The 24,757-nt window shown below is 43.4% G+C and overlaps 2 protein-coding genes across 4 annotated transcripts in view; one reads left to right on the forward strand and one right to left on the reverse strand.

Moving 5' to 3' along the window:
- The window catches only part of LOC117272809 (uncharacterized), a 33,085-nt gene extending 20,283 nt beyond the window's left edge, over positions 1 to 12,802 (reverse strand). For all 3 annotated transcript variants that reach the window (XR_004502972.2, XM_033651879.2, XM_033651881.2), the window contains exons 1-12: positions 12,466 to 12,802; positions 10,354 to 10,454; positions 8,421 to 8,490; positions 7,944 to 8,074; positions 7,648 to 7,736; positions 7,432 to 7,531; positions 7,253 to 7,296; positions 6,896 to 6,973; positions 5,029 to 5,225; positions 699 to 763; positions 443 to 549; positions 247 to 349 (exon numbers count right to left, since the gene is read on the reverse strand). Coding sequence is in view for 2 of the 3 variants with exons in the window: in XM_033651879.2 (XP_033507770.1) it covers positions 247 to 349; positions 443 to 549; positions 699 to 763; positions 5,029 to 5,225; positions 6,896 to 6,973; positions 7,253 to 7,296; positions 7,432 to 7,531; positions 7,648 to 7,736; positions 7,944 to 8,074; positions 8,421 to 8,490; positions 10,354 to 10,454; positions 12,466 to 12,712 (1,332 nt within the window). In the remaining variant the exon portion in view is untranslated. The remainder of the gene's footprint in view (positions 1 to 246; positions 350 to 442; positions 550 to 698; positions 764 to 5,028; positions 5,226 to 6,895; positions 6,974 to 7,252; positions 7,297 to 7,431; positions 7,532 to 7,647; positions 7,737 to 7,943; positions 8,075 to 8,420; positions 8,491 to 10,353; positions 10,455 to 12,465) is intronic.
- Positions 12,803 to 19,640: 6,838 nt separating this feature from the next.
- LOC144459913 (uncharacterized) lies at positions 19,641 to 24,163 on the forward strand. Its single transcript, XM_078164722.1, has 2 exons — positions 19,641 to 19,772; positions 23,237 to 24,163. Exons 1-2 carry the CDS (start codon positions 19,641 to 19,643, stop codon positions 24,161 to 24,163), a joined length of 1,059 nt encoding a protein of 352 aa, XP_078020848.1.
- The last annotated feature ends 594 nt before the right edge of the window (positions 24,164 to 24,757 follow it).

A 24,757-nucleotide genomic window follows, 5' to 3' on the forward strand; every position in this document is an offset into this window, starting at 1 on the left:
CTGACCCTGACCTGAATCTGCTGTTAAAGACAGAAGACAGAGAGGAGGGTGAAGAGGAGGAATAGAAAGAAAGAGAATAAAAGAACGACAAACTAAGTGTGTGTGCAGCATTCATTGTTAGCATGCACAGTTCATCACAGGCTGAAGTTCATCCAGCCTTGATTCAATCTTCAGCTTCTATTAGAGAAACTACGGTAATGTGCTCTGGCTGCAGGACGACACACAGTGCAGGTGTGTTCATGTTACCTGTCTGCGAGCGTTGGGGCCGTATGTGTCCTCGGCTCCAAGGATCTGGATGTTGACGGAGCTGAAATCTTCAAACTTTAACTGCTGAAACATTCGCTTCGTCCTGCACACACACACACACACCAGTTATTCTCAGGAATATAAATAAAGTTCAGAGCACCACACACAGGTGGAGTCGTCTTTCATGCACACAAACCGTTTGATAATGCTCTCTGCGGTTCTTCGAGCCTTTTCTGCCGCTCTCGGGCCTCCGACTGGACACACCGCCGTCGCCCTGAAACCATCCATGTAGGTGGCGCACACCTGGAGAAGAAGAGGAGGAGGAGGAGGAGGAGGAGGAGGAGGAGGAGGAGCATATCAGACAGGAAGACCACGAATTCAGGCGATCCTTCAGATGCAAAAAAACCTCTTAATCTCGTCATGATGATGATGATGATGATGATGATGTTTACCTTGTAGTCATGTGATGGAGCGAGACCTTTAGCCCCCGTCACTCTGACAGCACCTCCATCTACACCTGGAAACACACACACACACACACACACACACACACACACACACAGAGTTTAGTAGACCGCAGAGATAAGTGAGTTCACCATGATCTGTATCTGTACTCGAGATGTGCAGAGTTTGAAGCGTGAGGGGGAGGAGCCTAAACTGAAGTGGTTATTTTAAGCCTGAAACTGATATGGGTTGATCAGAAGTTGTTTCATTCAGGCTTCAGTTATGAGCGGTGGAACAACGGGCAGTCGTCACACTGAGTCAGGTATGATCGAAGAGACTCAGCTGCTATTTAACAAAGTGACGTAGGAGTGAGAAGATGGACGAAAAGCTCCTGGTGTGGAAGCAGTGAGGGTCGAACTGTTAACCAATGTGGACAGAGACGCTGCCATTTTTGGACCACGGGCCTGGTGAAAGGAGACACGTGGGAGCGTCACCCTGGACTCTGAGAAACTGACAGTGTTCACAATGTTTTGACATTTTATGGACTAAACTAACAAGTGATTCATTCTGAGCTCCTGCACACTTTCATGGACAAAATTTCAAAACTTCTCCATGACCTTTAACAAAAAAAATTTGTTGTTTTTCTTGTTTGTTTCTGTGACGATGTTGCTGTCTTTGTCCCATTTACCCGGCATTTTTCAAACATATTAATTCAGTTCAAACATAATCTCAGGCAGCGAGCATACATGAAGGGAGGGACAGACAGGACAGAGAAACATACGTGAGCAAAGTGTCACAAATCGACACATATTCGAGCTACGCTACGTCGACAGCTTCAGAAAATACATCTGTCCATGACACGCAACATTTCTGTGACTGATCCAAAACTTTCGAAAATTGTCACTAATTTCGTGACTTTTCCAGGCCTTGAAAAAGTGATAAATTCCATGACTCTTCCAGGTTATCCATGACCGATTGAAAATCGACAGCTGAGTGGAGTGGAGCTTCTTCCTGCACAGATGATCTCTGAAACAAAAACTGATGACGAATAAGTCAGAACTTTTGTCTCCAAAAGTCCACGACGTCCATGTAAGTCCTTTCTCTTCTTTCAGCGCTCTCCAACGATGAAAAGCTAAACCTATGATGATCTGTGTCTGCTGCTGTCTCTGTTTGACTTTAAGCTTTCCTCTGAACACTGAGAATCTGGCACAGTACCCACCAGTCTCAAAATCACCCCAATTCTCAAAAAGCCTGGTTTGGACCCTGATGACTTCACCAACTACCGGCCAATCTCCAACCTGCCCTTCATCAGCAAGATCCTGGAAAGAGCACGCTGTTTCACAACGATCCACTCAGAGGTCAAAGTGGACACGACTTATTGCACGATTCAAATCTGAGTCAAACGTTCCACTGTCACTATTTTGTCAACACACCCGACATGATCCATCACACAGCCGCACTACTGGGCTGAAGAATCTCCCAGTCTCACAACATCTCTGGGGCGTTACGTTTTCCACCTCAGACACAGTGATCTCAACATATTAAACACACACCAAGAACATTACGCCCCTCAACACACACACACACACACACACACACACACACACACACACACACAGACTGTAGCAGCATTACTTCACAGTCGCCACATGCTTCCTTAATTAAAGTGATTTATGTGAGATCAATAACTTTAGTTACACAACAAACAACACAACAATAACAACAACAACTATTTTTTAATTTAAACATGTTTCACAACTGTGGCATCCTCACCACATTCACCAGCTCTCCTAGCTTCTCTTGTTTCCTTCTCTCCTCTCCTTGTGTCCTCCCCTCTGTCTCCCTCTGGTCTCTCCTCAGCACCATGGTTCACCTCCTCCTCCTCCTTCTCCTCCTCCTCCTCCTCCCCCTCAGTGAGCTGAAAACATCACGCAGCACTTTGCCGACCTCTGTGTGAACCGGTCTGCAGACTGTCAGCGGGGTCGTCTTCAGTTCATGTTCCCGCCTCCTTCATGTTACTAAATAAACTCCTGATGGGGGGGTGGGGGGGTGTGTGTGGGGCGTGGGGGGGCAACAGGCTGAGGAGTTCAATGAGACTGACATATTTACATCTCTGGACACAGCAGCAGATGAAAGTTCACATTCCTCTGTGAAACAGGACGCTGTGTCCAGAGAGGATCCAGAACTCTGAAACTCTGAGACGGAGTGTGTTCAGAGAGTTCAGGGGGAGAGCAGAGTTGATGCCACGCCACCAATATGGCCGCCAATATTCCAGAGCCTCGTAGAACAACTACAGGACATATGTCTTAAACAGCCATAAAATCAAATAACTTGAAAATAAGATAAATGAAGACGCGTCAGAGCAGACTGACCAACTGACGCTCGCTGGGTGGAGTGAAGCGTACCTCCGGTCTGATCTATGCGGCGACCTGCGTGTGTTTGAAGGTCTCTGAAGAACATGATGGCGTCACCTAACGAGCACGCTGAGGAGGACCGCGACCGCCATGGAGGCGGTGTACGCTCTGAACAGGCAGAGACGACTCTGCAGCTTCGGTTGGTGATTAATATCCATCAGTAACATTTCTTACAGGTCACATGATATCAGGATGTTTAATATGCTGTTCATCTCTTCATTTATTGATCTGGCAAATTTCCAATCAGACATTTTGGTAGTTGATATTTATCATCAGTCAGACACAGGTGACACCAGCTCACCTGTGTCTGACTGAGAGTCTTCATCACAAAATATGAACTGACGTAACACGAAGGAGACCAGGACCAACACTGAACACTAAGGCACTCGTTTCTTTCCTTCTCTCTGTTTCATTTCCTCCTCTTCCCTCTTTGTTTCCTCCTCTCCTTTCTTCTTTTGTCCTCTCCTTGTTTCCCATTCTTCCTCTCTCCTTGTCTCCTCTTCCTCTCCTTTTTCCTCTTCTCCTCTCCTTGTTTCCAACTTGTTTCCTTCTCTAATGTCATTTCCTCCTTTCCTTGTTCCCTCCTCTTCTCTCCTTGTTTCATCCTCTCCTCTCATTTCCTCCCCTCATCTCCCTGCTTCCTCTTCTTCTCTCCTTGTTTCCTCCTTCTCTCCTGTTTTGTTTCCTCCTCTTCCCACTTTGTTTCCTCTTCTCCTTTCTTCTTTTGTCCTCTACTTGTTTCCCATTCCTCTCTCCTCTTCTTTTCCTCCTCTCCTCTCATTGTTTCCTTCTCTCCTGCAATTTCCTCATTTCCTTGTTCCCTCCTTGTTTCCTCTTCTTCTTCTCTCCTTGTTTGATTCTCTACTCTCATTTCCTCCCCTCACCTCCCTGCTTCCTCTTCTTCTCTCCTTTATTCTTCCAGTCCCCTCCTCTTGTTTCCCAATCTCCTCTCCTTGCTCCCTATTTTTCTCTTCTCTCCTTTGTCCTCTTCTCCTCTCCTTGCTTCTTCCTCCTCACCTCACCTCACCTCTCCTTTCCTCTCCTCTTGTTTCCCAATCTCCTCTCCTTGCTCCCTATTTTTCTCTCCTCTCCTTTTGTCCTCTTCTCCTCTCCTCGCTTCTTTCTCACCTCACCTCACATATCTCTCCAGTTTTCTTCCTCTCCTCTTTTGTCATACTGTACATCAGCGTATATACGGAGTGATGACATCATCAGACTCTAAACATGCGTGTCATGTGTCTGAGAGGACGCGGTGTCATTTTCGACATCAGTGTGACGCCAAGATGAAACGTTCCTGAAGTTATTTTGTGACGATGTCATGTGTATGTTGCAGAATGAATATATTTATTTAACAGAGTTACTGAGAGTGAACAACAGACTGGTCAGAACTCTCTCAGCTGCTCTTTGACCAGTTAAACTCAGCAGGATGAACTGGTTCCTGCGTTCTACAGACACAGAAATGTCTTCATGTGTCGTAGACCAGTGAATCGTGTCAGGGTCACGCAGGAGTCAGAGCTGTGAAATATTCAGGACACATAATCTGAAATGTAAACATAACGTACATCAACAGAACAGCAGGAGAGAGTGTTGATCCTCCCGCTAACAGCAGATTAGAATAAAGACTGAATTAATGAGAGAAGAAGAGAGAGCGCCTTATCAGTTCAGGCGGAGACGCCGCAGCAGACGCCGTCGGACCGTCCTGATGGATTCATGTTTAGTTTTTATAAAAGTAAAATAAATCACTGAGAGCTGATACAGAGTTGATTGGAGGTTCATTCAGAGGTTGAAGCGAAGCTGCAGACGCGTTTGTTTAAGGTTGTTCAAGGGTTATGAAAACAGTCAACAGTTCAGCCGCTGGTCACGTCCTCAGTGCTGACTCTGTGTGTGTGTGTGTGTGTGTGTGTGTGTGTGTGTGTGTGTGTACCTGGCACCTCCTTGATGGACACCTGGCTGAAGTCACAGACCACGTCGGGCAGCAGGTATCGCCGCGGGTCACCAATCTCGTACACCAGCTGCTCGGCCGTCGTGCCGAAGGAGACGAGGCCGCCGGTTTTGGGCGGTTTGGAAAGAACGAAGGAGCCGTCGCTGGAACATTCCACCACAGGGAAACCCATGTTGTCCCTGACACACAAACACACAGTTCAGATATGTGGAGTCAGCAACCTTATTTCACCGAGCAACCTTTCACAACGGGAAGTCATGGTCCACTGTCATGCCGTACTTTCACCTCTAAGTGCAGCAGAATCACCGACATCTTTAAAATCACGCCATAGTTTTTTATCTAAAGCTGTGAAGGCTGTTTTATTTTGGCACCACTGGGCAAAAAGTCCACGAAATGTTTCAGAGATGTTCGCTCGAGCCTCGGATCACACTGCCTCTTCAAGGCCCAAATATCTCTGCGTTCTGTATCGCACATGGGGGAACAGCAACAAAACACTGCGGGAGAGTTAAAAAGCAGCTACTAGCAGTTAGCAGCTAACTCACAGAAGCACAACAGCGGCCGAAAATGTCCACAAACTGGGTGAACAATGACGTCCAGGAGCTCCTTACCCTCTGAGCAGAGGACGAGATCAGCTAACAGGGACGCTAAATGACTGTTTTTGACGTGTTGGTGCAGCTGTGGCTCAGCAGGTAGAGCGTGTCGTCTTCTAATCAGAACATCGGCAGTTTGATCTCCAGCTCCTCTAGTCCACATGTCGAAGTATCCTTGGGCAGGACGCTGAGCCCCAAATTTGTCCCGACGGCTGTTCCATCAGTGTGTGAATGGGTGAATGTGATTCATAGTAGTTACTGTTTATAAAGCACTGCGAGGAGAGTGGGCAGCAGCTCCACAAACTGACCCCCAGTCAGTGGCTGTTGCAACCTGAATCCAGCCAGCGCCCCAACAGTCGGGGCTAACTTGGGGACAGGACAGCCTCAACTGTCCGACAGACCTGTTAGTCCCTCATGAACCTGTGTTAGTTTGAGATCCTCGGGCAGAGGTCATCTGTTTGTCCCAGAGTCCAGACTGAAGACTAAAGGGGACAGAGCTTTTAGAATCAGGGCCCCGAGGCTCTGGAACGACCTGCCCGAGGATATAATCATGAACCAAGATGGTGCCGCCTGAGTGGCAGCTGGTTACAGCAGCTCCGACCCCCTTTCTGTCCTTTAAGTGTGGGATTAAGAAATTTTATCTTATCCTTATAAGGCCGTCTGAGTCTCTCCTAAAAACGTCCGTCTATCTGAAAGCTGATTCTATCTGAGCAGTCTGTTTTTCACATTTATTATCTTGATTTTAGTTTTGCCCTTCTTTATTTTATATTTAACTAAATGACATTTTATGACCTGTTTTCTGTTTTATTCTCTTTGTGTTTTAATTGTGTTCAGTTACATTACAGAGCACTTTGTGTTTTGAAAGGTGCTGTATAAATAAAGTTCATTATCATAATGAAACTTTCTGTTGCTGCCATTACACAAGTTAAACCTGGTGCTTGTTTTGAAACGTGCTGCATACATGTAGTTATTGTTATTACTGATTCAAGGTGGTGGTCAGAACAGAAAGTTACAAGATGGCTGTATCATCCAGGAGACTCCTGTGTTTCTGTGTCAGCTGAAGTTTAAGAGGTGCAAACACACCTTCACAGCTTTCAGCTTAAATTTCTGATTAGAGTCTCTCTCCTACAAAAGCATCAACATTTAGTTTCAAGGCCTGGAAACTGACAGGTCAGTTCTCCAGGTGTTTCCAGGCTGCTGAGACCTGCTGTGTGGAAACAGACTTCTTTAACTGACTCAGTGATTCAGCTCCGTCTCACCAGTCAGGGACTTTGTGCCAGTCGGTGAAGATCCCTCCTGTACTCTGAGCTCCACACTCAATCAGGTGACCTGCCAGACTGACACACACACACACACACGTTAATAACAGATATAACATCATCATCTTAGATATGAAGGACAATGATGAGAGACGTTTGACAGAATCAGTGAAGAAAATGTGGCGGCGGGACCCTGCTGAGACAAGACAGAGGAACAGAATCATTTCAGATGGTAAGATTCAGGTGATGATGATGAAGAGGAGGAGGATGTGGACCTCAAACACAGCTCTGCCCCTTCCTGTAGCTGTGGTGTGTGTGTGTGTGTGTGTGTGTGTGTGTGTGTGTGTGTGTGTGTACCTCCCAGCTGCCAGCAGGTCATAGTCAGTCGTCTCCCATCCAAACTGTAACAGATAAAAACACCAGACTGAGTCTCCTCACAAACCAACAGGGTCAAAAACCTTTTAAATCCTGCAGATACCCTGGAACCTAACACACACACACACACACACACACACACACACTAATGACACACGTACAGAGTGCATGAGAGGCCCCAGAGCCACGGCGCTGTCCACACAGCGTCCAGTTACCACGATGTCCGCCCCGAGATCCAGACAGCGACAGATAGGAAGAGCTCTGAACACACAGAGAGGAAACAACCAATGAGAGCAGCAGGTTTACTCTTCATCACACCTTCATCATCACACATCAAACACTTCCAATCACTCAGTAATAACATAGAGTGTCTGTACCCGAGGTAAGCGTTCATACTGTGGAGTGTTTTAGGTAACTGCTGTCTGCTGCTGCCATCCGCCATCTTGACTTCTGACAGACTGCTTCTCTGAGAGGAGAGGAGACAAGGAGACAAGGAGACAAGGAGAGGAGAGGAGAGGAGAGGAGAGGAGAGGAGACAAGGAGACAAGGAGAGGAGAGGAGAGGAGAGGAGAGGAGGAGACAAGGAGGAGAGGAGAGGATCAATTATTCTGTAATTAACACCAATCAATTCATAATGATGATGATGGTGATGCTGTTGCCATAGCGACCTTACATGGGGCATGAGGTCATCCCCGGTCACCACAGCGACCTTGAGGTCCAGGCCGGCCTTCTTGATGACTTCCTGTATGGCTTCGGCGCAGGCCAGAGGGTTCACACCTCCGGCGTTACTCACCACGCGGATACCTGTGAAGGAGGACGGACACTACACCTGTCACTGTGTGTGGTTGCCATGGAAACTGACTTGCCAGCAGCACATCGCAGGGACGTTATCAGACGCCATAACAACAACAACAACAACAACAATAATCATTATTTTACATTCACACAATGATGGAACAGAACAAATGGTTAAAGTTTAAACAATAAACGATAAAATGAGGTAAAAAATAATCTGGAAAAATAAAATAAATATAAGTTAAGTTAGAGTTCATAAATGACCGGATGAAGTTTGATCTGTTCTAACAGGGAACCAGCAGGTGGCACAATGTGACTTGTTTCCTGTCGGGACCCCAGAAACAGGTTTTCTCACCTTTCCTGTGGATGTCGTTAATAAACGGAGCGAGAGCCACCTGGACGAAGTCCGGAGCGTAACCCATGTTCTGTCAGAGACACAGAGGAGATCATTTATTATCATTTATTATCATACACATTGTTCTTATCTGCTGTGTCTATTTCTGTGTATTTACACTGACAGCAAATTAAAACAACAGTCAAACTCATTTTATTCTGAGTCTAATTACAGAGACGCTACATGTGCTACATTTTGGGATTACAGAGAATCTGCACACAAGATTTACATGACATATCTAACACTTAAAAGGGATAGTGCACCCAAAAATGAAAATTCAGCCATTATCTACTCACCCATATGCCGAGGGAGGCTCAGGTGAAGTTTTAGAGTCCTCACATCACTTGCAGAGATCCAAGGGGAGAGGAGGCAGCAACACAACTCCACCTAATGGAGGCTGACGGCGCCCCAGATTCAAACGTCCAAAAACACATAACTGAAACCACAAAATATCTCCATACTGCTCGTCCGTAGTGATCCAAGTGTCCTGAAGCCCCGACGTAAAAAGTTGTTTGGAAAAACCTCATTTGAACTCTGTTTTTAGCCTCATTGTAGCCTGTAGCTCTGACTGCCTCTCTGGGCACCGCGCTCACGTGTAATGTAGTGTAGACGAGCAGTATGGAGATATTTTGTGGTTTCAATTATGTGTTTTTGGACGTTTGAATCTGGGGCGCCGTCAGCCTCCATTAGGTGGAGTTGTGTTGCTACCTCCTCTCCCCTTGGATCTCTGCAAGTGATGTGAGGACTCTAAAACTTCAGCTGAGCCTCCCTCGGCATATGGGTGAGTAGATAATGGCTGAATTTTCATTTTTGGGTGCACTATCCCTTTAAGAATGAGAAAGAAGCAGATACCTGACCTGTATGGAAGCCCAGAGAGGACTTTATTTAAATGATAACATAAACTTGAAAATAAAAATGTAATTCCACAATAGCATTATAATTCTCCACGTATGTTCGTGTTATCTGAATTAAAATTAAAATTTAAATTAAAATACAATAATTCAATTTGGATTTTAACTTTCACACACTCGTGTTGGCGTCCCACGACCACATTAAAATGAAAACTGTTTTACGTTTAATTTAAGTCATACCACGCTGTACAGTGGACAACATTCATGTTTAATAAAATGTGAAAATCAAAATGCAATATAAACAATAAAACCTAATTTTATATCTATGCATTGAACATTTAACTGTCATTTTATTTGAAAAGAATTTTTTTTAAACAACGTGAAAATGAAAACATCTCGTTTTAACCTGCTGTACAGATGACAATATTCAAATGTTACATTTATAAATTAAAATGCAACATAAACAAATATTATTTACACATATTGTGCTGCAGTTCTGTATAGTTTTAATAATTATTTCTGATTCTCAGTTTTATTGTAATTTTTCTTCAGTGTTTATTGAAGAGCACCTTGTAATTATTCTTTGTCTGTTTTTCACATGCTGCATTTTATAATTTCTGTAACCTCATAATGGCGCATCATCGCGACTCGTCTCCTTTAGAAAAAGAGATTTTAATCTCAACGGCCTTCCTGGTTAAATCAAAATTTAAAAACTCTTGTTCTGAAATGTGTTTTGCAAACAAAATATACTTTACTTACCACGAACACTGCAGTCACAATTAAAATTTCAAACAATTTGAAAATAAAAACAGCACTGACATTTCATTTTCAAAGACTGAACCTGCAGGTTGACACTCAACAGGAAACAAAATGGCCGTCACAAGATGAGCTGAACAAACAACATACTGATCCTGATCAGTTAAAGGTATTTTTTGATCTTATAAACCAAAAAAGAAAATAAAAAAACACTTTATATCCTATATGATGTCACATTATTACGTGACACAGTCATATGTCAGAGCGTGTACAGACGTGTGACTCACAGGCATCTTGGTCTTGGCGGCGGTGAGCAGAGACATTGTGATCTCACTGAGGTAGTCGAACACCAGGAAGTCCAGCTTCCCACTGTAAACCAGCTGAGGCACTGGAAACACACAAGATATATATTATTATTTATATACTTTATTATTATTTATATAACACATTATTTATTATTTACGATGTTTTATTACTCAGTCACATGTTGTAGAAGACATGAGAAGTGTCTGTGACAGGAAGTAAAAGTGTGTTCAATTATTTTCAGTAATTTATTGTTGTTTACTGTTGAAGGAACATGTTCTGTGTCTACATGTAGAGTCCGTTCTGTAAACCGATAAAGTAATCAGAACTTGGTGGTCAAAGGTCACTGTGGCCTTGCTTCCATCTCATTATTGTCAACGTGGTATTTCAACACACCTTCAGGGAACCTCCTCAAATATGACACAAACATCCACTTGGGCTCAAAAAAGAACTGAATAGATTTGGGTGGTCAAAAGTCAAAGGTCAAGGTCACAGTAACCTGGTTATTCTCACTCTCTTAAACGCAATATCTCAGGAAGGCCATCTGGGAATTTCCTCAAATATGGCACAAACATCCACTTGGGCTCAAAAAGGAACTGAATAGATTTGGGTGGTCAAAAGTCAAAGGTCAAGGTCACAGTAACCTGGTTATTCTCACTCTCTTAAACGCAATATCTCAGGAAGGCCATCAGAGAATTTCCTCAAATATGGCACAAATGTCCACTTGGACTCAAAAACTAACTGATTAAATTTGGATAGTCACTGTGACCTGATCTGATACCTAAAGAATACCTCGACAACTTATTTTAAATTTGGCACAAACATCCACTTGGTCTCAACAATAAACTAGTTGGATGTTGGTGGTCATATATCAAAGGTCAAGGTCACTATGGCCTTGTTTCTTTGTTATTCTTTAGATTTGGCCCGAGCTTTCACATGGACTTAAAAAAGCCCTGATAAGATTTTGGTAGTCTAAGGTCAAAGGTCCAGGTCACTACGACCTTGAGACCCCTCATTCTCATGAACGTGAAATCTCAATCTTTCAAATATGGCACAAACGTCCACTTAGACTCATTAAGAGGATCTGATTAGACTTGGTGGTCAAAGGTCAAAGTCACTGTGACCTGGTCTGTCCTACTTTCTTGAATGTGATATCTAAAGAACACCTTGAGGAAATCTTTTTTAATATTTTGGCACAAACATCCATTTGGCCTAAACAATGAATTAGCTAGATTTTGGTGGTCATACATCAAAGGTCAAGGTCACTATTGTCTTGCTTCTTTCTCATTCTTGTGAATGCTATATCTCAAGAAGGGTTGGAGGGAATTCTCCCAGATTTGGCACAAACATTCATATGGACTCAAAAATGAACTGATACGATTTTGGCAGTCATAGGTCAAAGGTAAAGGTCATGATGAACTTGAGCCCCGACATTATCATGAAGGTGATATCTCAGTCTTTCAAATTTGGTCAAAGGTCAAAGTCACTGTGACCTCTCTTGGAATGTGATATCTACAGAACACCTTGAGGAAATTCTATCAAATTTGGCACAAATGTCCACTTGGACTCAATGATGAACTACAGCAGTTGGAGTTTGGTGGTCATACATCAAAGGTCACGATCACTATGACATTGAGCCTCCTTAGTCTCCTTAATGTGACATCTCAATCTTTCAAATTTGGCACAAACATCCAACTGGACTCAATGATGACGTAATTAGAATATGGAGGTCAATGGCCTTGCTTCTGTCTCGTGAACATGATATCATGAAGGCCTCGAGGGAATCTCCTCATATTTAGCACGAACGTCCACTCAGACTCATGTTACTTGTTGTTACTTGTACTTTATACTTTTACTCCACTACATCTCAGAGGCAAATATTGTACTTCATACTCTGACAGCTGTAGTTACTGTACAGATTTAGATTATTGATTTTAAAGTATTTTTATTGTAGTTACTTACCTTAGCATTCACAGAGTACACTTAGTTAACATTAACAGCTGTTAGGCAGCTGTGTGTGTGTGTGTGTGTGTGTGTGTGTGTGTGTGTGTGTGTTCAGCATGATCTTAGCTTTAAACAGGTGTGTGTCTCTGTACCTGAGACGGCTGTGTCCCCCCAGAACCCGGATGCACAGCCGATCCGGACGGGTCTGGTCCGGGCTGAACTCGTGTAACACCTGGAGCTGACTTTATCTCCATGTGTGTGACTCGGTGCGAACTTAGCAGACGCGCTAACGTTCAAAGACCTCGCGTTTAATCTGACGCACTTCTCTGAGATTCTGCCGCACGACAACCGCGTGAGTGCCGCGGGCGCGTGCCGGAGAAAATGTGGAAAATTGGACATTTTTAATGAAAGTGTTTATAAACGGAGGAGAGGAGAAAATAGACGGGACAGGCTGTTCTGACAGGTTCAAGGTGCAGCGGTCCATCCATAAAAACAGTCCGACAGGAAACACGTCACGGAACGCTTCCTAACATCCGGGGTTTGCCTCCTCTGTTTTTTATTTTTTATTTATTTATTTCAAGCACACATTAACAAACAAACAAACACTCGTAGGAAACACATGCGCACTGTTTAACATAATACAATATAACTGGAGGAAAAAACACACAGACACTCGGATGACAAATAAAATACAACATCATTCGTGTGATTTATATAAAAAAATATATTAGAAATAACGTTACACACAATCATACTTCTGGAACTATTAGAAATCCAAATATATATATATATATGTATATATATATATACACATATATATATACAGTGAACTACTGAATATATGGAAGTCCAAAGGGGACTTTATTAAAATGATACGATGAACTTTGAAATGAAAACGTAATAATTATATTTGCATTTTCAGAAACATATATGGGTGCTCTATTACCATAGTAAAATTAAAATAGAAAAGCTGTTTGGCATTTAATTTTCAAAGTCGTAGCCCGCTGTGCAGCACAAAATATTTAACTGTTAATTCAAATTAAAAACTAAAATGCAAAAATAAACAATGTAGACTCATTTTACATTTCAACACACATTTACGAACAAACAAACACTTGCAAGCAGACTGTATAATATGAATTTTTAACTATTGTCAGAATAAATATAAAATAAAAATTATGTATGGGGGCTTTATATAAAATACATGTGTAATCAGTCATTTTTTAATGACTTAGCATCAATATCGATGGCACAGTGGTAGAGGGTCATGGGAGGATGCCAATGAAGCAATATTACATCAATTGGCCAAAGGGGGGCGCTATAGCAACCCATTGAAATGTCAAACTTTGAATGGGCATATCTCATGCCCCGTATGTGGTAGAGACATGAAACTTTGCACAGAGATGCCTCTCCTCATGAGGAACACATTTGCCTCAAGAACCCATAACTTCCGCTATATAGATTTTCCACCATTTTGAATGTTTTGAAAAACACTTCAAATGGATCTCTTCCTAGGAAGTTTGAGCGATCTGCATGAAACTGGGTGAACATAATCTAGGGACCAATATCTAAAGTTCCCTCTTGGCAAAAGTTGGAAAACTTACTAAAACTGAGCTTCTATAAGGCAATGAATATTGCGGAGGGCGTGGCTCATCACATAAAGGTGTATAACATCTCAAGGGTTTCAGCCATCACCACGCAACTTTGTAGGCATATGACCACACATAATCTGAGGAGACCCCTCCATTATTGACCCCATCAAACAAAATGGGGGCGCTAGAGAGCTCATTTCTTATCTAGGCCTAACCGCCATATGGATTTTTACTAAACTTGGTAGATATGTAGAACAGGACGCCTCAAGGTGACTGGAGAAATTTAACTCTAATTGGCAACTGGGTGGCGCTATAACAACAGAAAAATGCTTCAAAATGGCTAAAATGTGACCGATCGCTGTGGCTCCCCCTGTGGACCAGTGTTGGTGTTTTCTAATGTTTGGTATGACTAAGTCATGGTATGGTATGCTGCTGCAACAAGGGCTAGCCGCACCTTTCCCATGTGAACTACCAGTGCGCCCCACTTTGAAGTCAATACAACATATAAACATTTTAACTATCTGCCTTTCAAACTCACAAACACTCTGTCTGAATACATTGCTCTTCTTAATCTCTTAATCTTCTTAAAACAGTAGAGTACTGATTTATATAAAAGCCCAAAATGGACTTTATTAAAATGATTAAAATGTAAACTTGAAAATTAGAATGTAATTCCATGAAGGCTTTGAAGGGGTGCTAAGATATCACACAAACCACTGTATGAGGAGAAGCTGATAGTTTCTCTTCTGAAAAATGATATTTAGCTTTACAAAAATGGCCAAATTCATCACATGTAAAATGCTGTTACCATAGTAGTGAATAGTTTTTTTCACATGTGATATCTAACATGTCATTACATTATATTAGTATTCAGGTCATTTACTTTAGTAAAAGAAGAAATACTTAATAATAACAGTGATAATAAAATTGTACTGCAGTACATTATTTGGGTAAACACACACACAATTATTATTTTTCACGTGTAATAAAAATGTGTTAATGTGATCAATTCACATGTATTATTGTGGTAGTAAATATTAGCATTGTATCGTTACTGTTGTCGTAACACTGACACGTCTTCGTCCTCTGGTTCCCCAGCCCGGTCCAGGTGAGGGCGGCAAACAGGAAGTTGATCCAGCCAAGACAAAGGCCTTCATTACAGTTCTGGTCACACAGGTGTGTTTTAGTGTTAAAGTCTTGTGTCTGTGCAGGTAATGATGGTGTTAAACCTGTGCCAACTGGTTCCCACCTCTGTCTCTTTGTCTGTGTTCAGCAGCTTCATCCAGCCCGTCATGTTCCTGATGAGGAGGAGAAAGTTACCCAGCAGGGCCGATGGTTAATCTGAGACTGTAAAACAGGTCAAACTCAAGAGTCATTTAATGTGTTTGGTCTTGATTTCTCCAGATTTGGGACCAAACGTGTCCAAATATTTTATCTACCAAAGCTACAAGAGATATTTAAAAAAAAATAAAAACAAGCAAATGACAAAGCATTATTATTATCAGAATGAAAAATGGATAAACATAATAGCATGAGTGGGTTGGCATCATGCAAACAATCTGTTTATTTCCCTCCCATACAGCTGGAACAACACAAACACCAACAGTCATTCATCATCATCATCATCATCATCATCAGCACACCTGTGAACAACAGACAAGTTTTTGTCGGACATAAGAAAAGCTATCAGACACAAACACTGTGCACGAGGTGGGTCTCCTTTACATTTCTGTAATGGCTTTAACATTTAATAACATTTAGACTGAGGCTATGGAAAATTATTTGGATTTACACAATAACAAAATTACGTGGAACTCAGTGAGTATAATTTATGTGGTCACCTGTATTTTGATTTTGTGTTTGCATCGACGGAGAGAAGAAAAACAGGACTTAATGACCTCTACACTGACTTTATTTTTAACATCAAGAGTCAGCCAAGTTCTTTTCACTGTGCAGATGTTATCATGTTTTAACATGTGGAAATGATGTACTTTTGACTGTATTAGATATGCATGTTAAAAACGTTCTTCTCTGGGGCAGATGCATCAATATACAAGACTTGTTTTGAGGATAAGCATTTTTGAAATGGTTTTTGATATTTTGTGTCTTTGACGTTCATTACAGAACATGTTCAACACATATTTCATGCTACTGTTTTGTTTTTTTTCAAGTTTTTAAGTCTCTTAGAATAATTTAAGATTCTAACCTTCATGGTGGCCACAGGGTATTATACCCACTATTTTTATGACAGATTCTGATACATTTGGCCCAAGTGTTTTGGAGCAGGAGGAAACAGCTGGTGTCATTTGTGCAAAACATCAAAAACAGAAGTGTAAAAAGACAAATTGGGGTTTTACAAGGGGTTATATAGGGTTATATATATATATATATATATATATGACGTTGCACTAGACTTTTTCTTGGCCGGTCATTTTGACCGACAGGGTCATAAAAATCCGGTCATAATCTATTTTTACCGGTCATTTTAATTTTCGTTTTTAAATGATAATAAAGATATTCAAAGACATTTAGTTTTCATTCATTCGTTTTTAATAAATCCAACAAGCAAGTTATAAAGTGTGCATTAATAAGGACATGAACGAAAAGATGAACAGACATCCACACACCCGTGCCATTAGGCTTCGCTCTGGACACACCAGACGGCACTAACGCGTCCGGTGTGTCCAGAGCGTTATGTAGTTATGCCTGTAGGCTCGGTGACACAAAATTAAAATTGTAATGAAGTGATTATGATATTGAAAAATGTGTTCGCTTATGCACTGTTGTGTTATTTGTGTTAATTATAAACACAGTATTTTCTCCTCACATTCCTCAGTGCGTGCTGTTATTATTTATTTTGAAAATTGGCCGGATTCTCTCGTCTTTTCTGTGTCCGACTTCCTGTTTGGTACGATCCGCTCTATCCAGCTTGACAAAAGCGCTCGCGGCTCCCGTGAAAAATAGACCAGACGCCGAACTGAAGCGCTGCCTCCACGGGCGCTCCGCTCTGCTCAGCGGCCTGTGTGGACAGTCAGATAGGTTAACATGGGCGCCGATTGAAAACTGCCTCCGCTGCTGGGCACTGCGCTTCGGTTCCGCATCCGGTGTGTCCAGGGCGTTATGTCAACAACGCTACATGAAGCAGATGAATGACTTTTTCTCTGCAGTGTGAAAACGGCAGCCACTTAAACCACCAACTGTGCACTCCGCCGCCAAGTGGGCAGGGATGGTAATTGCAACCGGTCAAAATGACCAACGGCCTTCAGATTTTCCCGTCATTGTTGTAAAAAAACCGGTCAATGACCAGGAATATCCGGTTAAGGCAACCCCTGATATATATATATACACACACACATGTCTATGCTGAAGAATTTCTTGCAGAGAGAATTAAAGCTTTTAGAGAAGTTAGTAATTGGATTTTGTTACCTTAGGACAGAGCCAGGCTAGCTGTTTCTCTGCTTCCAATTGTAATGCTAATTTCTCTTGTGGTGCTCCACAGGGCTCAGATTTGGGTCTTCTATAGTTTAGAACACACATGTTTTCTCTGTGGTACCTTTTTGCAAATATTGTTATGCAGATGACACCCAGCTCTACCTACCAGTTATTAGGCTACTGGTGACACCAGATATTAACTGCTGGGTGTCAAATAAATCTCATGCTGGGTTCAAACTAGAGAGTAAGACCCTGATTACAGCCTGACCTGTCAGACGTAGGGTACAAAATGATAATGGGCATCTGGCATGACTATCATAAGTTTATCCTGTGTAGATTGTCTGTGCCCAACAGAAATGTTAGCACATGAGAATTTTTTTGGCCTTTAATGACTTGTTGCTTCATGGCTGTGACCTTGACCAATATGAGCACAGAGTGCTCATCAACTGTACACATGACAAAGCATCAGAGGAATGATGTTGTTGGTGCTGCAGGTGGAACTGTGAAATAGATGACAGTTGTTTTTCTGTCTTGTTTTAGGGTTTTCCAACAACATTCAGTATCAAACACACTGCTATTGTTTGTTTACATTCTTGTTCCTGAAAGTCAGTCTCAAGCACCTCTTTCTCGATGACATCACATGCATCCTGAAAGACAGCAAGCTTTATTGGCTGGGGACTGACCTGTAGTTTGTCATCTCTCTCTGCCAAGTCACAGCAACAATTTATGACTCTATAATTGCCCAATCTGACACAGTGACCATCGTAACAGACAAAAAAATCCTGTAGTCCAAACCTGGCATAAGAACAATCCATTGGCCCGAGTTCCATTCCAGTAATCTGTCAACCAGTCCTGAACCCTCTAGTTTAAAACCTGGAACTGGAGTACAGGAACTCCGTTTGGATGATGGTGATAATGATTGTATGACATTATGTTTTAATATCGATAAATCTCGAGGCTAAGAAAAGTGCCAGTCCTGCACCAGTGGTCGCCTCCCTTCAGTGGCCACTGCTGAAGAACTGATTCTTACATTTTATGATTCCAGGCACCACTAAGCCTGGCATCAAAATGGAATTTGTGACTCCTTATGAGGTCTTTGTATGTTCTCCTCTTCAGGCTTTCAACCATCAAACATGCAGGTCAACACCTCCTTCAACACCTCCCTGCAATCCTCTTTCCGCTGCCCATCAGACCCCATCGATCTTGACATGTTTAAATGCTTTCAAAGCACTCTTAGCGTCATCATCTTCACCACCTTCACCTGTGCCAGCTTCCTCCTCCTCCCGCTCTACATCCTCATCCTTGGGTTGGGTTTTCGATGATGGAGGCGTCAGTGCTCCATTACCACGGTAACAACAAGCCACTCGGATGTCATCACCTACAACATGGTGGCCATGGAGATTTTTGGAGTTTTGGGATCTGTGTTCTACTGTATTGCCATCTACACCTGTCATATGGACATGATGATGTTTGGGTATTATGCTCTTGCCATGATTTACCTCGGACAGACTTTATTTCACTGCTTGACTTGCATAGACTGCTACCTGGCTGTTGTTCACCCCATCACCTACCTGGGCCTGAGGCAGGCAGCTGGGGTGAAGGTCAGAAACATCAGCATCGGTTGTGTTTGGCTGCTGTGCTTTGAATCAACAGGTTTAACAGCTCTGACCTTCCCTGACTTCCCATCTGAAGTTTTTTATGCCATGTATGCCTGCACCATAACTGCTGTTTCCTTCTGCACCTTTTCTGCTCTCTGTGTTCTGATTCGTCGAGGGCCAGGGAAAGCAGGTGGGAAAAGGGAACGGATTGACCAGTCAAAGCAGAGAGCTTTCGATACCATCATGATCATAATGGGAACACTGGTGATGAGGTTTTGGGTGCTACTGGTTGGCAATATCATGTCTGACGTAAAGAAGAATCTTGGAAATAGTGGATGTACGGCTCTAATGCTCAGGTTCTGGCTCTGTCTGCCAAGCAGCCTGGTTCTACCACTGCTGTTTCTACACAGAGCAAGAAGACTAGCACGTTCTAGTCCTAACTTGAATGAGACTGAAAACTAGAGAACACTGGATGACATGACACACAGCAATGAGCTACAACATTAGAACCACTGGCTGGTGAAGTGACTACCATTGATCATCTTGTTACAATGTAAAGTTCTGCTGGGTTCCACTGGCATTCATGTGGATGACACCTGACATGCTCCACTCACCAAAACACTGCTGCAGACTAAGTCCAACCCCTTATGGCAACAGCGCCCCCCAGTATCAGCGGCCCCCCCAGCAGAACAAACTGCTCAGGACATGACAAAGAGCCCAAGGCATCATCCTGGCCCCCAAATACCCCAGATCCTGATCCGATCGAGCATTCATGGGACGTGCCAGTACCCCACCTCACAGCCCACAGGACTCAAAGGATCCGGTGTCAATGACTTGGTACCAAACACCACAGCATGCCCCCATGTGTCCACGCCTTAACAGGTCAGAGCAAAGTCCGATCCAAGGAAGCCTCATCATGGATTGGACTCTGGGGTACCATGTCCCACAGATGTTCTATTGGATTGGGATCTGGGGTATTCGGGGGCCAGGTCTTAGCCTTGAGCTCTTTATTGTGCTCCTCAGGCCATTTGACTGCCATCAGGCAAAGTGCAGTCAAGGGGTGTACTTGATCTGCAATGGTGTTTGGGTGGGTTGTGCATGTCAAGTGGCATCCACAGGAAAGCCAGGACCCAAAGTCTCCCAGCAGAACTCTGCAGTGTAACAAGATGATCAGTATTAGTCTCTTAATTTTTTTTACAAAAGGTCAAAGGTCAGCTTGACATCATCATGTTTTAAAGTCATATCTCAGGAAGAGAAGGGGAGACATTTGGCCAGATACTGAATTGGTGGGCGGAGTCATATAAACACAGGGTGGACTGGTGGGCGGAGTCAAACGACCAGGGGGTGGTAATTTTAGTTTAATTTTCACCCAAGTTTAATCACTTCGTCTGTAACCAGCATCTTCCTTGTTGTTTCTGGAGTGAGTGCACAGTGCCCTCCACCTCTGGAGTCACTGAATGGAAAGACTATTTTCCTTGGCCATGACAGATCACATTTAACCAGTTGGCCATTTGTTGTTTTGCAAAATGCAAAGACCTGCCAGTTGTGTTTGTTTTCCACATGTTCCAGACACACCTGTGTTCACAATATATCCTCTGACAGAGGAGCAGTGCATGGCCGTGTGTGAAGAGGCAGGAAACAGACACAGCTTCATCAGTTTGGAGAAAAATAAAAGAAAACAAGGTTTGTCTCTTTTAATGTGCTCAAATGCATTTTTATTAGTCTTGAAGTAAATGTTTTATCGTAAATGGTGAGCCTGTTTAGTATTATTAAATGGTCCTTTTGTGATCTAAAATCCATTTTGGGTGAGGCCATTAACTGATGATACCTCAACTCTGAGTATCCGAGTACTGATCCAGTGTAAAGTAACTTGAGGCTAGTGATTGCCTGCCAATACACCTGCAGCATATTGGATTGGCGCACCTTCTGGACCAAGAAGAAGTTTAAGCAGTAAAGCTGTGTTGTTTCAGTGTCAGACACTAAACCCTGTCCCTGATACAGCCAGAGGAGACAGAGAAGTTCATTAGATGACAGAGAACTGTTTGAGAGGTTTGATCAAAGTTATTTTTATGTCACTTATGGAATACATCATGTGAGGCTAAAACTTTTGATGGCCATAACTTCATTTAATAGCTGTGACATTTTTCTGGTGATGGGTTGTCTAACTGCAGCGTGTATTTTTTCAGAGAAACGGGACTTCGGAGCAATGGGTGATGGTTTAGGGCAAACTGACTGCAGATAAATGAGCTTTTGGTACAATGGGACATTTCCAGCTAACGTCTGGTCCACACTACACAACATTTTTGTCTGTCATAAAAATCTGTCCATGACTTGGTCCACACCAATCATCTCCGGTCATCTTTCATGATGCGTGTGATGTCATCGGGTTATTCTTGTCCTTATCATTATTATTATTTCAGTCACTGAGTGTGTTTACATGGGCAGTTTAATTCCCTTTTCATTCTGAATGAAAGTTCATTCCTATTAAAAGTGATCTTGTAAACACCTAATTCAGAATGAAAATGGCCAGTGTGATTGAAAATTCAATCCGATGTAAGGGGCTGGAATATTCCGTTTCTAATTCTGAATGAAAGAATTTCTCACACTTGTATACACTCATTCCTCTTTAAGTTCATTCCGGTCTTTCTGCACATGCTCGTTTCCTTGCCCTTCTGGCGCCATGACGTATATAGCGTGCATAGCAACGGGCTGAGATAGAGCAGTCGGACTCGTTGCACTCACCGGTTTCCATTCTCCACAGCACGGTCTTCTATCTCCCTTCTTCGACCTTCTACCTCCCTTCTCCTCCTCAACAGACGAAGCATTAGCAGAACAAGGTTGTTGTCGTACTGCTGCTTCAAGAATATAAGCAAAACAAGCCTGAAAAAGGCACTAAGAACGGCGTCGTCAAGCATCTTGTTATCCGGAGCGAGGACTATACAGTGTTTTCTTCTGGTAAACACGTAACATCCGCCCCGCCCCCTATCCAATCAGAAACCTTCCCTGCCCCAAACCTTGTGCGGACCCGAATAAAGGCGATTAAACTGATCTCTGTGTAAACCGTAATTCGGAATGAATATTTCCCATGTAAACTACCTGGAAAGACTTTAATTCCGAATGATTTCATTCAGATTTATTTCATTCTGAATGAGAAGCCATCATGTAACCACACCCAGTGTGTCTGTTCATGTTGCAGCCGAAATTTTGTTGTAGTAGTAGAGATGAAACAATGGATCATCATGTACGACGCCCGTCATCGTTCACAATCCAAGCCAACACCAAATGATGCTGCGTCAGGCTGTAACCGGGCTGATATAGTGTAGTGTGAACCAGGCATAACAGGCCTTAGAGGATTTGGCCATGGGAGCGATGGGCAGACGCTGATCATTTTCATTGTCTTGTCCTAAACCTCTCATTGTTTCTGTGAGGATTCTTTGTACGAGTCTTTCAACTGGAATTCACCACACTAGCTAGACTGCACAAACGTGTTGCTCATCTCAGACTGATGACTGCCACCTGTTCACGAGGAGGCATGAGTTATGCTGCGTTTGTTTTGTACTCGGAGGTCGGAAGTCAGAAGTGGAAATGACCTCACCTCTGAGTTGACAACAGTTTTTGCATTCTAGGTGACGACGATGGACAAGTCGGAAAACAACATGGAAGCCCGCAAGAAAGCCTTTGTTGCCCGTGCACTTTGGGAGTATAGACAGCTTCAAAACCATCATGCAAAATTGCTATAAACAGTACTTTAGCAGAGTGTTTACTCACTATGTATGTGACCAGCAGCCATCTTGAATTCATAAGTCAGGATTGATGCGGTTGCTCCGAGTTTCCAAGTTGGAAATCTGATCTCAGGGTGCATTCAAGTTTAAACTTGCGACTGGGAACTGGGAATTTCCGACCTTCGAGTGCAAAACGAACGCAGCGTTACACACATCCTGCATGTCAGAAATCAGGTGACGATGTGCAGAGATCACAAGCCCTGTTAGTGTCAACATGTGAGGCAGACTGCAGCCTGATGAGCTCAGTCAGAAGGTCTCAGCAAAGATCTGGAGCTCCTAAAGGAGACGTCAGAGTCCAGAGAGGACAAGAACATAAAGGACCAGTTTTAAAGCCACAGAGAAACACAGGTATCAGATTAAACTAGAGTAACTGAGGCATCTATTGGTTCTTACCACGTTATGTTTTCTTATCGAAGAGTAAAAAGAGTCCAAAGTAATGCTAAGTTTCATGTTGCAGCCTCTGAATTGTTCCATACTCTGCCTCCCAGACCTCCTTACTCCCTCCTCTCTCTTCCACAGATCATGTCCACCAACTCTTCATCCTCCTTTAATGTTACCGGCATCCTGACTTCCCTCCGTCCCTCCAACCCTTCTCTCTACATAGAGTGCCTGAGCTCCATGGGCAGCATCGCCATCTTCATTGTATACACCTTCACCAACATCCTCCTCCTCCCTCTGTACTTCCTCATCCTCTCCATGGGATTCCAGCAATGGAGGCGTCAGCGCTCTGCTCCTGCGGGGCACTCAATGAGCCACTCTGACGTCTTCACCTACCACATGGTCACCGTGGAGATTTTTGGTGTTGTTGGATCATTCCTCTACTGTTTGAGCATCTTCACCGAGACTGTGACGATGTTACTGGTGGGCATGTTTGTTTCCTGCGTCATTTTCCCTGGACAGACTCTGTTTCACATCCTGACCTGTGCGGAGCGCTACCTGGCCGTCGTTCACCCCGTCACCTATATGCGCCTGCGAGAGTCAGGCGGCGTCAGGATCAGGAACATCTGCATTATGTGCGCGTGGCTGCTGATCGTCGGATGGGTAGGGGTGACATATCTGCACCTGCCTGATTTCCCTTCCATCCCGTTACTCTGCATGATGGGCGCCTCAGCGATTGTTATATGTTTCTTCTGCCTCTCTGTTCTCTGTGTTCTGATTCGTCCAGGGCCGGGGGAGGTGGGCAAGGACAAGGAGCAGGTTGACCAATCAAAGCAGAGAGCTTTTCACATCATCAGGGCCATAACTGGAGTTCTGTTGTTGAGGACTGTGGGGCTTCTGGTTAGTTTTGGCTTGTACTACCTGCAGTCACTCAGCACAGTAGATCTATGTACGCTGATGGACGCTGGGATCTTTCTGACCGTGCCGAGTAGCTTGGTGCTGCCTCTGCTCTTTCTGCACAAGGCAGGAAAACTGGCGTGTTGTAGGTGCAACACTGAATCAGGATGAGGAGACAAGTGAATGGAGAGCCAACGGCTGTCATTGCTGGGAGATGTTTTACAAGATGACACATGACATATATATTTTTCCATTAACTGTTACTGTACGTTCAGACCAGAAGCTTCCAAAGAGGCAAAGTCTGTCATGGACGCCCAAGAAGCACGACTGTCAGAAATATTTGTGGCAGCTTTGGTCGCTCTAGTCGCTCATCACGTGAATCATTGAACGTTTGATCGTGCTTGTCAATTTAAAGGAATAGTGCACCCAAAAATGAAAATTCAGCCATTATCTACTCACCCATATGCCGAGGGAGGCTCAGGTGAAGTTTTAGAGTCCTCACATCACTTGAGGAGATCCAAGGGGAGAGGAGGTAGCAGCACAACTCCACCTAATGGAGGCTGACGGCGCCCCAGATTCAAACGTCCAAAAACACATCATTGAAACCACAAAATATCTCTATCAACTTTTTATGTCGGGGCTTCAGGACACTTGGATCACTACGGACGAGCAGTATGGAGTTTGGCTTCGTCGAAGCACGTCAGCATTCCGGTTGGTTGTCACCGAATCCTGTCAGAGCTCATTACCATAAAGTTAAACTAGTTT

Source organism: Epinephelus lanceolatus, chromosome 22 (assembly GCF_041903045.1).
Source record: "Epinephelus lanceolatus isolate andai-2023 chromosome 22, ASM4190304v1, whole genome shotgun sequence".
In the NCBI taxonomy this organism is placed as follows: domain Eukaryota; kingdom Metazoa; phylum Chordata; class Actinopteri; order Perciformes; family Serranidae; genus Epinephelus; species Epinephelus lanceolatus.

What these genes read in the sequence shown, in the direction of transcription:
- LOC144459913 (XM_078164722.1), top strand. Translation starts at nt 19,641, where the DNA reads ATGACAAAGAGCCCAAGGCATCATCCTGGCCCCCAAATACCCCAGATC. An exon ending in GATCCGGTGTCAATGACTTG is followed by an intron (nt 19,773 to 23,236) that starts GTACCAAACACC and finishes TCTCTTCCACAG; the next exon opens with ATCATGTCCACCAACTCTTC.